The 17,114-nt window shown below is 37.3% G+C and overlaps 1 protein-coding gene across 1 annotated transcript in view; it reads left to right on the top strand.

Moving 5' to 3' along the window:
• Window positions 1-5,150: 5,150 nt before the first annotated feature.
• Window positions 5,151-17,114, top strand: part of LOC139145418 (xanthine dehydrogenase/oxidase-like) — a 38,776-nt gene continuing 26,812 nt past the window's right edge. The window contains exons 1-9 of the mRNA XM_070716589.1: window positions 5,151-5,283; window positions 12,593-12,650; window positions 13,175-13,271; window positions 13,427-13,535; window positions 13,829-14,017; window positions 14,610-14,774; window positions 15,093-15,234; window positions 15,464-15,631; window positions 16,289-16,365. Coding sequence (XP_070572690.1) covers window positions 5,218-5,283; window positions 12,593-12,650; window positions 13,175-13,271; window positions 13,427-13,535; window positions 13,829-14,017; window positions 14,610-14,774; window positions 15,093-15,234; window positions 15,464-15,631; window positions 16,289-16,365 — 1,071 coding nt within the window. The 5' untranslated portion in view covers window positions 5,151-5,217. The remainder of the gene's footprint in view (window positions 5,284-12,592; window positions 12,651-13,174; window positions 13,272-13,426; window positions 13,536-13,828; window positions 14,018-14,609; window positions 14,775-15,092; window positions 15,235-15,463; window positions 15,632-16,288; window positions 16,366-17,114) is intronic.

Here is a 17,114-nt window from a genome sequence, read left to right as displayed (position 1 = left end):
TACTAGTTAGCCCCCAAGTCATGAAGACTGATTTCCGGGGAGGAATAGTGAAAGTGAAAAAGTAAATAACGATGACATAAAAAGCTAAATAGATACACAAAGACAAAATTGAATAAATGAAATAACATAAGAAAACTGAAATACAGCATAATCCTACAAACTGAAAAAAATGCAAATATACAATTACGAATATAAATTACTATTAAGGCAAAGATAAAAGGGCAAAATATAATATAGTGTATGACGTCACGGTTCTGAAAGAAATGAAATTATGCTTTCAAAGTAGCATAACGCCTAAAAATGGGACATAATAGAACCGGCCTCTTAAAAATTACAAGGTAAATTATTGAAATATTTTATCGGAAGATATAAAAAGAATCAAGGGCTTCGATTTTTTTTAATGGGCGAAAAAGTCAAATTGTTCGCATATCTTGAGGTGATGATGATCTGTTTAATTTCAGTGAAGAAGGCCACAGGCCCTTAAAAACATCAAAGTCAAAATACAATACTTAGCATACTTTGTTGTAAAAACTTGTTCATACACTCAAGAGTTTCTCTTTTTTGTGAAAAGCAAAGTAAATAAATCTATCAAATTTATCAAGTATTCCTGTTTTGATTTTATTAGAACGTAAAACTTATATCTAACAGGTGGATCAAAAAATATTTTTTTGGAATGAATCTTTGTCTCAGCCCCGTATATACTGGACATTGTAAACACAAATTATACTCATCTTCCACCTCGTTAGAATTACATACATTGCAAGTTCTCTCAGAAGTCGGTGGTTTTGTTCTGTCCCATTACATTGTTCAAATTTATCTGGTTTACAAGCCATCAATAATTGCATAATTTTATTGACAACTGGACTTCTGTTTTTGAAAATACGCATGAAAGCATATTTGCATTTGCAAAACCTTGGTTGATCCAGACAACGGCAAAGCCAAGCATATCTTTAGGAATATTGCTGGGTTGGTTTGTGACCTTTCAATGATATATCCCAACCAGCATTTCCATACGCGCATGTCCTCATAGATTTGTTTGTACCGTCATGACGTCATTTAGAACACACCATTTCCCTTTTATTCGGGAGTAGAACCATAATGATTGCTTACACATCCAAGTCATATTACCAATCATGGCGAGAAGGATCATCAAACAAAACACGACTACGAACGAAGCAACTTCATCAGAAACACAGAAGATAGAGACAATCAACCGTAAACTATATCTCGTTCCATTGGCTATGCTATAGCCATGATATAGTGATGCCGCAATCAGTGCAATGACGTCTTGTTGCCTGCATGAACTTTGGCATGGATAGAAATTGCATTATGGCATGTCAGCCTTCTGGTTTACGCCACGTATCTCCATAGCTTAGAATGTTTTCTGGATTCAACAATGAAAACTGCGAGGGCAATGGCAAACACTACAGTTGACCGCCATCTACATTAACAGAATATACACATAGGTCGTCTTCCTTTGAGAACTCACGAGGTTAGGCTGCGTTCACAAAGACAGTGAGCGGGAAGGAGGGATTCAGGGGATACGAAAATATGTTGGTAGTAGAGGGGGGACTTGAAAATTTTGCTCTGCCTAAAGAAGGGACTAGAAAATTTGTTGGTTCCCTTTTTTCCAATTGCAAGGTTTAGTGGGTAATTCAATGAAAATTTAATAAAATTTTAATGTCATCCAATTGTTCTAATGTTAGTAATAATTAAACAAGATCTAGAAACATTTTGTCGCATTTCATGACTTTTCTCCCGAAAATATAAAAAAAATTATGATTTTTTCATAAAAAACAAATAAGTAGGCCTAGTATCAGGGCAGAAGGTGCAACTGTTGATAATTTTTTTTTCAATATTACTATGAAATATATCAAATACAGTTCCTGTCTCCCTATAACATGCCGAAGCACACTATATTCAGTTTGTCGACAAAAGCCTGCATTTATAAATCTTCGGTGATAATTGAATTAGAATCTAGACTGAAATTCATTTGTCAATGACGCAAATTTAAATGCGCGGTATATATTCACAGGCTGTCTTGACAAGCTGAATACTGGACAGTTCAACATGCTGTAGAGAAAACAAGAACACAGTTGTATAGACTGAACAAAAATATGGTAAAATTCAACAGCTCATGCCCTGCTACTGCCTAGGGACAGTGCCACTTTCACTGCATACTGGCAGTGACAGTGATAGCTCTGTCTCTGATGTAGTTGAAGAAGAGTTATAGTCATGTGACGCTCATGACAGTGAAACGTGTATACAAGATCAAGCCAGAGAACAAGAGACTTGAAAAGTTATCAGATATGAGAATGGTCATATATTAAAGAAAAAAAGACGGAGTCACCATGCTTGATTTTCATAATTTTAACTTTCTCATCAGAAAATAACACAAAAGTAAAACTTTGTACAGTAAAGACTACTTCAAATGAAAAATGTGGACTAAATGGAATTATTTTAATTTTACCAAACTTGCCATTACTCCGAAATTTTTCGAGGTGAAAATGTTTACTTGATGGAATATTTTACCTTCCAGTGTTGTCAATTTTGTAAAAACTTGTATAAGTAGCATCTAATATAGCCAGGAATTCACAGTGTTTGCTTACTCACTCATGATTGTTATTTTCTTTGCTCTTCAGCAGGTAGTAGTATCATAGTTTATTCGCTAATGTATGTTTAAAAGTAAATTTACACCAGAAATCTCATTGGCTCGTGCTCTAAACCACGAAGAATACAATTCAAACATTTGCAATATAAAAACAGGATCAACAAACACCGATAAGATGCAACACTCAATAAAAAAGTTACGAACATCTTGCCAAAGGGTCCATCCCATTCAGTTGACGGACTGCTGAAAGGTAAAAACTCTTCCTATGACGTTCTGATTTTGCTGCAACAGAGCGGTAACGTTTCCCTGACTGCAAAAGCGAAAACTGACTAAAAACAGGATGGGAAGAATTGGATAGAATAGAATTTGTTTTCTTCTGCATCCTAGATCTGTAAAGGTCATCTAAATAGGCAGATTTACACCAATTGAATTGCCATTGACCTGGCAAGAGTAGGGTTAACTCAAGCCACGTTTGACCGATAAATCTAAAAAGGCCACTGATCCATTTAAAAATGAATCAATTTAAGAACTTCCCTCAGGAATATGGCTCTACAAACTGCTAATAACAGGTAGTGTTGAACATCTGCGAGCAAAACTTCCCAAACTTGTTTATTTTTCTTTGCGTGCGTCCCTAATAAAAATGCGGCTATATGATAATGGGGGACTTGAAAAATGTTGATCGTATAGACGGGGAGACTTGAAAGTTTTTTAGGGGTATTGAGGGGGGATCAGAAAACAATCGGATTTCAATTGCAATTCCTCCACACCCCCCACCCACCCACCCTCCCCCCCCCCCAAACATACACCGTTATTTGTGAACGCAACCTTAAACGCCAATGTCCACTACAAAAGGGGATTATGGTAAGACTATGAAATGTGAACAAACCAAGCTATGAGTAAGACGCATTCGATTTGCTTTGAGTTTTCCATCAATTCGATGTGCTAACGAGGTTAATTTCCGTCCAATCTCATATATGACACCTGCGAATGTATAGTGACTGACTTTATGTCGAAAAAAATGTTGAAAAATACTTATTTAATCATATGATTTACTGATGCTTGTATGTACTTCAATGTGTTTTCTGTCTGTATTGGGTAAGATTGTTAATGTGAAAATTAACAAATGGGTTATTAGAGCCGTTTCCTAGCCCGTTCGTTCCTCAGTGACTTATATAAACATGGAGGTACCAAATGTACCTCCATGACATATTATAGCATATCTATTCCTTAATTTTATATTTATCTATGTTGTTGATCTCTGCATTCTTCTTGCAGGGAAGCAAGAATACTCATGTTTGGATAGTTTTATGTCCGACACTGTTCATTATTAGCACAGACAAAGATGGACAGACTCGCAACGGGTATTGTTTAAGGCGTGAAGCGGTTACGTAACCCATCCATGTTCGCCTCGCCTCAGGTTGCTCTCGCCTCTCTTTTCCGAAGAGTGCCGACCATGCATCCTTCGGTAATTTTAGCTGATTTTCGCCAATTGTTAAGCGAAAGTATGTTTGGCAAAGTTTGTGTTGTTGTTGTCGTGTGGTGCTGAGTGGAATTGAAGTGCCGACGAAAACAGGAGTGTTTTGAGCTTCAGGAAAGTGAGTTTTAGCGTTTTAAAAATTCCTCTCGTTTTTTTATGAATCAATGAGTGTGTTTGAACCAAATTTGAAAGTCTTTTATCGATTCTGTATGGTTTTACTCAATGATTTACGGTCAGTCATACCGTCTTTTACACGTGCGTCAAGGAAGGACATGTTTATGAAACTGCTGGCGTGTCTTGTTTTGATTGGCGTGAAGCAGTGTTTGTGGCCTGAGAGCTCACAACTGCTACGCGACTGGCAGTACGATGCCATCTCGTCGTATTTTTCGCATAATCTCGTGCAATTATCAGCCAAACAAAGCCTCCAAAAAGTTTAACACCTTTGAAGCTCATTTTAATATGAAAAGCCAATAGTCTACCGAGACGACCATGGAACAAAAGGCATGCCGCGTTTCCAGTCTGTCTATATTTGTCTGTGTTATTAGTAACCCTTGTCACCTCGTTTCTCGTGCCGTGGACTTTGGCCTCAGGGTGGCTGATGTATAGATTTCGTTTGTATGCGATGATCGGCCTTTTTCTACGTGTTCCAAGTTCCACACAGTGCTTGTGGGCTATATTTTGTTGTGAACACTAGTGTGTTCTTTGTCAATTCGTTGGCTCGATAATGTTCCAGTGAGGAACTTTGTTTGTGATGTTATTTTAGAGATTTTCTGTTGCTATCTCATGTGTTGACAATGTTGTTTTATAAATATTCATGACCCCTAATGCATATTTATGATAACGTTTGACGCCCATGCCATAACCTACTTGCGTTGTCGCCACAACATTGACTTACATATAACACACATAGATAAAAAACAATGTGGTTCCAGTGTTTCTGTTTACGACTGCCCTCTGAAGATAAGACCATATTTGTTCACCACATCGTACAATCTAAGGGTCATGTCAACCACAGGCTCACCGTACGTTGCCCTATGACCCAGTTAAATAAATTCAGTGTGGTGTATAGGTCGTTGCAGAACTTGCAAGGTTACCTTACACAGTGCTGTGTTGACCTGGACGTGCGGGTATGGAGAATGTTAAGACAGACGCTTCGCGTGACGATGAACTGATATTTTATGTGAATGGAAGGAAGGTTGGTTTTGCTACATTGTCCTTTCTCATGACCTTTACCCGAATGAGTCGTTTAGTTCCCTTGAATCCATCGGTTTCAAAAGATTGAACAAGGCCAGCACATTTCCAGACACATTCCCTGAACTCTGTACGTTATTGCCTCACATATTGGAAAGGGATGAGAAAGTTCCACTTTCTTCCACTTTCTTACCGATGGTGAGACTTTGTTGTCATTCTCACTGCTACCCGGTGAGCAATTCATGGTTCCCTCCAACACAGCTGCTGGCAGTATTGCCTGGCTAGTATGTAAAAAGTAACCTAGATGACCTTTTGCATTAATAGATCAATCAACCATATTCCCCTTAGAGTACCCTAGAAATAATTGCCACAGTAACATTTTGTTCAAGCCCTACGTATTCACACATCTTTTATATATGCTACTACAATATCTATTATCACATACACAAGCCAAGTTTGTCGTCTCCGAACAAAAACTATGGGATTTATTCTCTGGTCGTTCTACGTCACGACAACCCGCGTCTATGTCATCAATTTTGGTGCGTCGGACCTTTTTTTATTCGATCTTCGGTGTGCTCGTAAATATGTAAACATCATGGTGGCCGATGATTCTCCCACGATCAAAAGTCATGTAATGAAATCGATATTTTCACAGACTACGACATATCCGAACAATGTAAACACAAGAGTGTACATCCTGTATATTCCGAAGGAATTACGTGAATAATTTGCGGAAACAACGAACTCGAAGCTGGTCGCGTATGCCGTGGGTTCCGTACGCATTGCAAACAGGGTCAGGCGCGACGTTTACAGTGTTCGCGCCGTCGAGATTCAGTCGATATTTGTTCCCGAAAAATAGCGTATCTTCGTCTGTGATAAATTGCTAGGACTATGCTATCTTTGAAATACAGTATAACTTTGCGGAAGGTAGCCTACATGTAGACCGAGAGCTGTCATTTGCTCCACACATGAACGAACGTGAGCGCAAATCCACACGACGGACAACTGGAAATGATTGACAACTTGTGCACGGCGTACTGATATTTATTCCTAAAGTAGTTCAAAAGTTTAAACGCGGAATCGTCATGAAAAACTTATTTTATTTTGCAAAAAGTAACGAATTATTGGCTTGTGCATGTGATAAGTATATTATTCCCTAATATTTTTCTTCATTCAGCTCGGAAAATACTCGTGACGTAATGACCGTGTCACCACTCGTCTTCGACTCGTGGTGACACGGTCATTACGTCACTCGTATTTTCCTTCGCTGAACGAAGAAAAATATTAGGGAATACAATATCTAATACACTGCCCCATTTTCAATTATGAATGACACTTCATGTCGGCCATGTTGTTGACAGGCCTAGCACGAGATAAGGCAGGGCTCTGCTGATGATTGTAGACCTCAAAGCAGGAGGCAGCTGACCCTATCTGAAGAGTAAGGTTAGCGGAGCGTAAACAAAACTGAAATGATTCTATAAAACATGCCCATAAACGGGTGTCCTGTCTTAAGTTAATATCAGTGGAGGTCTGAACAATTTCATTTGTGTACATACTCAACAATCGTGCAAGCTTTGGAGACAGGTCAAACATTCGGAAAGTACTAATGACACAAATTTTATTCATCAATGACCAGAGAGATCGCCCAACACATTTCCGCGGAAATGAAAATATGGCGTTCAGGGGCCATAAGGAGTGATCATAACGTTTATATAATATGGAAACCATGACTAAATTAAGTGGTCAAACATTATATTGCCATAAGTATTATCATGGTGTAATGTGCATTTAACATGTCGTTTAAAGTATTTACAATATCGTCCTAGGATTTTACATTGTTGTACTGGGTATTCAGCATTTTGTTCTAAGTATTCGGCATGATGTCTAAGCCATTCACTTTGTTGTCCTAGGCATTGAATATGTTGTGTTGGGCATTTACCATATTGTCTCAGGAATTTAATATTTTGTCATAGACATTTAGTTTTGTCCTAGACATTTATTTTATCGTCCTATACAATTAAAATGCTGTCCTCGTCATTCAGTATGTTGTTCTAAAAATTTAATATGTTGTGCTAGCCATCCAGTACGTTGTCCTAGGCATTTAATATGTTGTGCTGTTCATTTACAATATTGTCTAAGGCAATTAATACATTATCCTAGGCATTTAGTTTGTTGTCCTAGGCATTCACTATGTTGTCCCAGGCATTCAATGTTGTGCTAGGCATTTACTATATTGTCGGAAGCATTTAATGTTGCCCTGCGCATTTACCATATTGTCCTAGACATTTAACTTGTTGTACTTAGCATTTACCATATTGTCGTGGGCATTTGATATGTTGTCTTAGGCATTAAGCATGCTTTCCTAGGCATTTAAAATTTGTCCTACGTAATTAGTATGTTGTACCAGGCATTAAATATGTTGTCGTTGGCATCAGCATAATGTCCTAGGCATTTAGTATATTGTCCTTGGCATTCAGTATGTTGTATTAGGCAATTCGTATGTTGCCCTAGGCGTTCCTTATGTCGTCCTTGGCATTCGGCATAATGTGCTACGTAAATAATATGTTATCCTTTGCATTCACGATGTTGCCTTACGCACTAAGTATATTGTGCGTGGCATTCAGTATGTTGTGCTGGGCATTTTCCATATTGTCCCAGACATTTAATATGCTGTTATGCTTAGGCTTTTGATACGTTCAACTAGGCAATGAGTATGCTGTCCTGGGCATTAAGTATGTTGTCCTTGGCATTCAGCATAATGTCCTAGGTATCTAATGTTGTCCTAGGCATTGAGTATGTTGTCCTAGGCAATTAGTATGTTGTCCTTGGTCTGTAAATGATTAAATAGTATGGACTCGGTCAAAGAAGACAGTAGAGTGTATGTTTTTATTAACCTAGGTGTTTTCATTGATTGACTTTCGGGTCGATTTATTTATGACTTTATTGCTGTTGTATGTCTTTGCGTTTCCTAGCACCTCCAAATGCAGTTCATTCTAAAGAACTTCTAGACCTCTGAGGAAGATGCAGACCTTGTCGAATATGTGACATTGTAATACAGTAGTGAATATGGTTCTTCACAATCCACAACCATTGCACAACATATGTCCCAGTTACAATCAGGTGCTCTGGAGCCTCTTATTTTTGTAAAAAAATAACTTGCCGATACATGTTTGAATTTACTAAATTTAGGAAGCCTATGATGCGGTACATATTTTCTCCTAAAAGTTTCAACCAAAATGTTTTAATTACAAATGTATTTCCATGGCAACCCAATATTCCCTATGTTCACACAGCATCACGGACACTACAAAAACTACTTGTTGATGGAGATGTGTGTTTAAATAAAAGACACTTGTACTTCTGTCTTTTTGTGTATATATGTATATATATAATTTGTAAGATATGCATATATATATATATATATTGTGAGATATGTATTTTGTTCTTTAAAATTACTAAATTTACAAGGATAGCATGCAGCTTCTACGATTTTACGCCAAATGATCCATTTTGGAAAGTTAGGAATTATTCATGTATAGTGTAATACAGGGAAGGCAACTCCACACACATTGTTCATATCTTAGTTGTATGATTTTGTGTATACTGTAAGTGTATATTATGATTGGCTAGCAAGGGTGAGACTTACCCATAATCTGCCTGTTACGCTCTGAACCCTAACTGGAGTTGAGGGACTAATGTGACACTGCGATCCTTTGACACTACGTTTCGAAAACTGAGTTTCCTTCCTGGGTAGCTTAAAATGTATTTTGGTCGGTGCATCGTATGGAATGATTAATTGATTGTATGTGTGTCGTGTATGTTGTTCAACTGAAGTTTGTTCTTCAAGTAGGGAAGCGAGACTGCCTACTGTACGGTCTGTCTGATTTTGTTTGTGTATGCTCATGTGATTCGGAGTTAAGAGCATTAACTGCATCACTTAAATTTTGTTCTTTTGTAAGCGATTATGGTTACTTTGGAACAGGTCTTTTAGAGTTTCGTCTTTTTCCAGTTCACATGCACCAGGTTTCTCTTTGGGTGCGTTTAATTCTCAAAGTTTTGATGTATGGACTATTTGACATCAAAACAAGTGTATTGTCCGTGGTATTGTTTGCTTTTTTTAAGTTGCCTGCTTCTTGCTTTATGTTCTGTTTCTCCGATGATGCATTCTATTTCACTCTTTTGTATTACTGGTCTTGCAGTTTTTCACAAAATCATGTGACTTTCTGTGTAAAATCGGCTTCGTTGCATGCAAAATTCTTCGTAACAAATTATATATGTCTACTGGTATGTTTGGAGTAATAGAATGACTGAAAAATTTCCGAAAGCTAATAACGCAGCAGTGCTGTGGCTTATTGATCGTGCTCGGGTCAGTTGCATCATAAGGTCTCCCATCATACCAAATAAAAAGGTATAGCACTTCTGGCTACTAAATCATGGACACATATGTATATTTAAGGTCAAAGGTCACCGAGGTCGCGTGGCATTTTGTCAAAAATGTTAAATCTTATAGTTATCCCTGTGTACCGAAAATCAGACCTTTAGCTCTATTAACGAACCAAGAATTATATATGTGCATAATTGATGAGGCAGAGGAAGTGGCTGGTCATGTTACATTTTGGCCAAAAACTTTGTTCCAATACTTACCCTTTTATACCAAAAATCAGACCTTGAGCTCAATTGCAAGTCCATAATGAGGTATGTGCATATTTATTAAGATGCAGGGTGATACTAAGGTCAATGGTCGAGGGACATTTCCAAACTTTTGGTGTGTAATTTGGTCCCCTACCGGTCATTGTTCAATAGACACTAGCCCTCTCGAACTCTTACATAGGCCAGCCATTGCCATAGCTAAAATGAATAAGTATAGGGAAGGTCAAAGATCATTGACAAATGAGGAAAGCAATGTCCAAAAATCTGTGGTCTTGAAACCGCAGTTACATGCAAATGTCCCCTTGGCTGTCTGGCCTAGCCTTGCAGCTAGAACAGAGTAGCTGCAAATCATCAGCGTTGGCCTGTACCATTTTAAAATCGAGCTTTACGCATTTATCAGGTGCATTCTATCATCCAAACATCAACATATAAAATTGAGTCTGGGATGATCAATTTTCGTAATCAAGCTTTTAATGAGAAAATATTCATTGTTTTTGATTCAAACAAAGTATGAGTCTGATCCACATTTCGATAATTCTTGGCCTACTTGTACGTTAAATCCCTCCAAATAAAGCTAACCAACCCATCGTTACAGTGGTGTTATTTTTGTAATGGTGCAGTCCGAAAGCGTAACATGACTTGGCAGAAAACGGTCCACAAAAATACACAAAATAATCATTCAAAAATCTATGATTCCAGTTAGATTCATTAGATCAACTTGATTTGAACAATCGCCATCTTTATACCTCGAGCCATCTTTTGACCAACTGTCAGCAACAGCCGTGCTGGGATTGTCGAGTTTAAACGGTTTAGGGAAACATTTTTGTTCTTTATCTACCCATCCATCCATCCGTCCTTCTATCATACTCTACAGATATGACACGATGCCAACAGCATCACTGCCTAAGTTAGTCATCTTAAAATATTATGAATGAATAACTTTGTCACCTTCAAAGATGCACGAATAAGGAAAACAAACGCGAAATACAAAATGTTTGTGACCAATAGTTCGTTCCATTGAGGGTAGCTTGCATTTCACACGTCTCTCCAAGGAAAGACTTCTCACAATAATTCCAATACGCAACCATTTATTCCACTGACACATAAATAGAGGTACAAATGGGCGACTACTACAAAAAAAAACCCTGTCGCACAAAACAAAATTACAATAGTTAAGTGACAGACAAAAAATAAATTTCTTTATCACGTACACAGCAAAACAATAGACGTAGCGTCTTGTCTGTGGTCAATGCATGGCTTCAATAAATCCGACGAGAACGGTTTTATACATATATCAGAGTCCCGAAAGTGCCCATATTCGACTATGAGCTTACGAATGATTTACAATGAAGCATACGATTTGAATAGTTTTCTTGCAAATGCAAATATACTGTGGGAGTTGTGATCGATAAATTTGCAGTCACAAAAATAATATGTTCAAACAGGTAAGTAAGCAATGAAAACGCTGATATCAATGGGAAACGAAAATACAAACATCCAAATTTATTTTCAATAGTCACACTAGCGCGAATGTTTACCGGAAGTGAACAGCTTAAGCGTCGGTTCAAAATGCGCGGCCGTGTTGGAATATTAACCACGCTGCTTAGCGACGTGACCCTCACTGCCAGGTACTTGAGTATACATATATGAATAACTGTCTATATACTCTCGAGCCAAGCGGCCTAAGTATTGATGGTTTTATGTTACAGTAAATGCCTAACACAACATGTTGAAAGCCTAGGATTGAGGACAACATGCTGAATGTCCAGGGCAACATTGTAAATGCCAAGCACAATATGTTGAGTGTATTAGACAGCATTTTAAATGTCTAGGACAACACTAAGATTGCCCAAGACAATTTGCGGGAGGCCTTGGACAACATTGTAAATGCTGGGGACAAAATGATAAGTGCCTTCAACAACATAATTTGCCCAGCACAACATTGAAAACTATAAGAAAACATGCTGAATGCATATGATAATAAGTTTAGTGCCGAGGACGAAATTTAAACGTCTGGTACAACTTTTTAAATGCCTATGACAACATTTTGACAACATTTATCATATTTAATGCCAGGGATAACACATTGAATGCCTAGGACGATATGGTAAATGCATAGCAAAACATATTAAGTTCATAGGACAACATACTAAATGTCTTGGACAACATATTAGATGCCTGGGACGACATTGGAAATGTCTAGGGTAACATAACATTGTAAATGCCTTGACAACATTGTACATTCCTAGGATAGCATTTTAAATGCCTAGAAAACGTAATGAATACCTAGGACAACATGCTGAATGTCTAGGAAAACATATTCAGTGCCTATGCCTACATGATGAATGCCTATAACAACATTTTCAATTCCTAGGAAATCATTAGGAAATCATTGCAAATGCTTTAAACAACATGTTTAATTCACATCACAACTTGTTAATACTCATGACAACATGATATTAGACCACTTAAGTCAGTCTTGGCTTTCCATATTTATACGTACGACCGTTTCAGGGATCTTGTAAAAGGCCATAAGGCGCTTTACCATAAGAATATGCAAAGGACAGATCTGCAGAGTCTTAAATAAAATAGTCTTAAAATACCAAGGGGACTACAATCAACGTTAACATGAAAATGTAATTCACTTTTTTCCCAATTTGCAGGTAACGGACAGAAGAGTGCAGCCAAAGATTACCTTAATAACTTACCTAAGAGATAAATGTAATTCTTTTCATACTCGCTTCTGTCTATGTTTCGTGACTTTTCCTCCAGTCATTCTGCTGGAAGTAATCCTCAGTGGTTCTGTTTTCCTTGTTTGTATCACATGCACAAAAATTAATGTAGCACAGGATCACCTGTACAAAGATATCAAAGCATTTTACAACACAGAATATCACATTGTTTTCGGGTTATATTTTTCCGATTTGTTCATCAAATACTTTGTACCAGGTACCAAAACAAATACCAAAATTGTTCTGAACAAATATCATGAAAAACGTGCTCTGAGTTAACAGACAACACTAATTCGCTAAATTTAATATATTACACTAAATTTGTCACTTTCGGTCAATATTGACGGGGAGCGTGCAAGCAGATTAAACTTAACCAGTACGGACACCTGGTACGATAACCAATCAATGGTCAAACTTTACCCTTATGTTTTATGCCCTGGACTTGGAATTCGTATTTATCTTTTAATACTACTGATCATCGGAACAGTTTTGACGTCCTTAACCTTAACACAGTAAATTTGAAAGGTGCTAAGCTGTCTTGTGGAGAGGGAGGATGCGGATCATGTACAGTGATGCTGTCAAGAGTTCATCCAGTCACTAAGGAAATAAGGTATGTGAAAGTTCTTGTACCATTCCAACTGCTCCATTCGCTCTCTATGTCTCTAAACCTCATACAAATTTTTAAAATAATGGAAAAGCAACAATCTAAAATCTCGAGTGGCTGTAAATCATTGACGGTATTAATGTTCACATTTATCTTTGTAGTCATGACTGCGTCTACGCATGTCTGGTGCCGATATGCTCAATCCATGGCATGGCAGTAACGACTATAGAAGGACTTGGTAATGTACGAGACAGACTTCATCCAATACAGGTGAGAATGGATATTAAGGCTAGTCGTTGTAATATTCGGTTTACTTTCATAACAATAGAGAAATGTTGTAACAGCGTATGGTAGTTTTCAGAACAAACATTTTGCCGATAACATTAAACAATAATCGATTGTCATAACAGGATGCTAGAAGATATAGTTATGAACTTCTGTAACTTACTGAATTCGTCGTTGGGTGTTCAAACTTAAATCTTAGGAGATAATATTCAAACATGATTGGATTTCGGATCACTCTGATCTCAGTTATTTAAACAAATATATCTTCTACTATCCAGGAAAGTCTGATCCGTTACCATGGTACCCAGTGTGGTTTTTGCACACCAGGAATGGTGATGACAATGTACACCTTACTTCGTAACAACCCAGCACCAACGAAAGAAGAAATCGAGATGTCATTGGAGGGAATGATATGTCGTTGTACTGGATACGCACCAATTCTGAATGGATTCTACACTTTCGTTCAGGTATGACGTCACAGACCTTTCGCCAGACAATGCAGTTATCCTTGCGATGCGTTGTGCATACGAAGAAAGAACAACTTAGAACAAAAGATTTAGACCATTCAATAATATGCTCTCCGTTACAGAAGACGTGTTAAATCGGGGCTGTATTTTGGTGCATTGTTACATTAACATTCCATGTAGAAAGTATGGTGTTAATGCTTTCAGTAAAGTTTGCAGTGGTATGATTTCCTTGGTACGTTATCATCAAATTAGTAAACGTTTACAATCATGCGCATTATTTGCATGAATGACACTATATCTTAGTAATCAATATATTAAAACAAATCTAAAATGTAATAGCCCCCAATTCTGCCTTATCTACCGTTCTATCTCTCTATCTATCTATCTATCTATCTATCTATCTATCTATCTATCTATCTATCTATCTGTCTGTCTGTCTGTCTGTCTGTCTGTCTCTCTGTCTATCTGTCTCTCTGTCTCTCTCTACTATCTATCTATCTATCTATCTATCTATCTATCTATCTGTCTATCTATCTATCTATCTAATTCTACCTATCTATATACATATATCCGTATATTACCTAATAACTAGGAAAGAAGATGCTGCAATAATTCGGCAGGTCAAAGTTGCTGTAGAGGAAAGACTTGTGCTGATGACAGATCTCGGGACACTGAAGACAGTGTCACCGGAAAAGAAAAGCACAAGTCGGCAAGCATGACCGAGACGCAGGATCTCATATTTCCACCGGAGCTTCTCGTAAGTCGAGTCTTTGGGACATTTGCATTCTTGTGTCCAAAAACGGGCATGTTTCCTGTGCCAATATCTATTGGTTTGTCTGTATTTAAGACTTTTCCACCGTGCCTCAGTTTTTGACATCTCGAGAAGGTTTGATCAAACCTTACTTTCGACTAGATGACCTAAGTGTCGCTATCGATATACTTCAGTAAATTTTGACCTTCGCAGTCGTTACGGGGAAATTTCGTCTTTCACATATTTCTGAATTTCAAATGAACAAGGTGTGTACCGACAGGTCAATGTTAATAATCATGGATTTTTTTGACGTATACTTATCAGGTCGATGGATCGTATAATGCGCATTTCTGGAAGTTTACTGGGAATGGGATAACGTGGTTTCGACCAACCAGTTTGGAAAAGTTACTGCAGCTCCGACATGAAAACCCGGATGCAGTGATCGTTGCTGGCTACAATGACATAGGTTAGTAATACTGTAAAGGTTACCACTTTGTTATTTTCGTGAGAACTCTTGAAAAGTTCTTATCTGGTCTTATCTTTGAATATCATGAAAATGAATACATCATTCCTGCAGTCTAATTTTCAGTACATTAATAATCATCTGAAATCCAAGACACTGGAGTATGATCAAAAGTCGCATGTTAAAACCTCAAAATTTGCTGTAAAATGTGCTTGTTCCTCTACACTTTTAGGTCTCGGTGTACTTCTTAACGACCCTGAGCACTGCAATATGATTTGCATTTCTCACGTGCAAGAAATGAACAATGTATCTAGAACAAGTGATGGTTTGACGATTGGCGGCGCTGTAACATTCAATAGGCTAATGGAATATCTGCAAGTAATAAATCAAAGTGTCACCCGTGAGTACGCCATCAGAGGATGTGCAAAATAAATTGAAAATGCTCATTGTGCATGGCAAGGGAAATAAAGATTTCGTTATTTTGACATTTAATGTTCAATTCTTGTGCCGATGGGTAGAACATCTGCGCACCAAAAAGCTTAGTGTACTTACATTTATGCAAAGATGCCAAAAGTTTTCATTCGATATCACTATGTATGTATGTATGTATGTATGTATGTATGTATGTATGTATGTATGTATGTATGTATGTATGTATGTATGTATGTATGTTTATTCATTGTAATAAAGATTTGTTTTTATGTCTGTAAATTTTATTTTCACATTCATATAAAAATTTTAGAAACACTTTCAAAAACTAAATATAGGTTATATACATTCTCCCAAAATAATGTTTGTATTTATAGTCAATTGCAATGTTACTGCAATTAATTCATTAAAGTATTGGCTTTGAATACGTCTGAAAAACAAGAACGTGTCAGCCTAATTGCCCTGCTTATGAGGTTAACGCACTACAAGTTATTCTCTGTGTCTGTGAAAAAGTTAAATTCGGTTTCCTGAAACTATTGGCGACTTCAATATCGATAAATCCACAGATCAAGGTGGAAAGTGTAACATGACCGATAACCATTTTCCATCGTTTTTATTTTGGCTTCAGAAGAAGAAAGAAGGTTGTTTAAAGCGGTCTTTGAAGTATTGAGGACTGTAGGCGGAATTCATACAAGGAATACTGCTGTACGTATGGAAAAGCTTTGTAAACTTAGACATTCACAAGAGGGGTCAACGGACGGGTGGATAGAACGACAGACATAATCATTGAATCAAAAGAAGTCTTAAGAAAGTACCTTTATGATACGATACGGTATTATGAAACAATAATAGCAGATGCAGATATAAAACCTTCATATGGCTTAAATTCATCTGATTTCGATCACGACATATCCTCAAGCGTGGCGGTGAGTGCCGGTCATTTTTAGCTCACGGGTTCACACACGTGAGCTAATGTCGTAACGGTTTCTGTCCCTGTGTGTGTGCCTGTCTGTCTGTTTACACGATGACTCAAAAACAGCTGATTCAAGTCAGATTTGTTCGCCAGGTACTGTATGATAATTGCAAGAACCGATTAGATTTTAGTTAGTGAGGCTTGCATATAAATGACGTTGTAAACTATCATTTATTTTCATATAATGGTTTCCTATGGATACAGTAATGACAGTGTTAACATATATCAAGAAATACTGCACAAAATTTCATGAAGCTTTTCACAGTTGACAATATAAGAACGTTTTGATGATACTGTGAGTGTCATGTCAATTATCTGCTCATTTGCATACTTAATGAACTTTTGTAATTAGTGAAATAACTCAGAAATTCCTACACCAATTTTGATGAAATCTGTTACAGATACTGATCCGAGAATTATCTAATATTGATCTGATAGATATGTAATTGTACTGACAAGCATTAGGCAGTGTCAAGTTAAT

This window comes from Ptychodera flava, chromosome 1, assembly GCF_041260155.1.
Source record: "Ptychodera flava strain L36383 chromosome 1, AS_Pfla_20210202, whole genome shotgun sequence".
NCBI lineage: Eukaryota > Metazoa > Hemichordata > Enteropneusta > Ptychoderidae > Ptychodera > Ptychodera flava.
The sequence above is the reverse complement of the archived record's forward strand: the minus strand, read 5'-3'. Positions and strand labels throughout refer to the sequence as shown.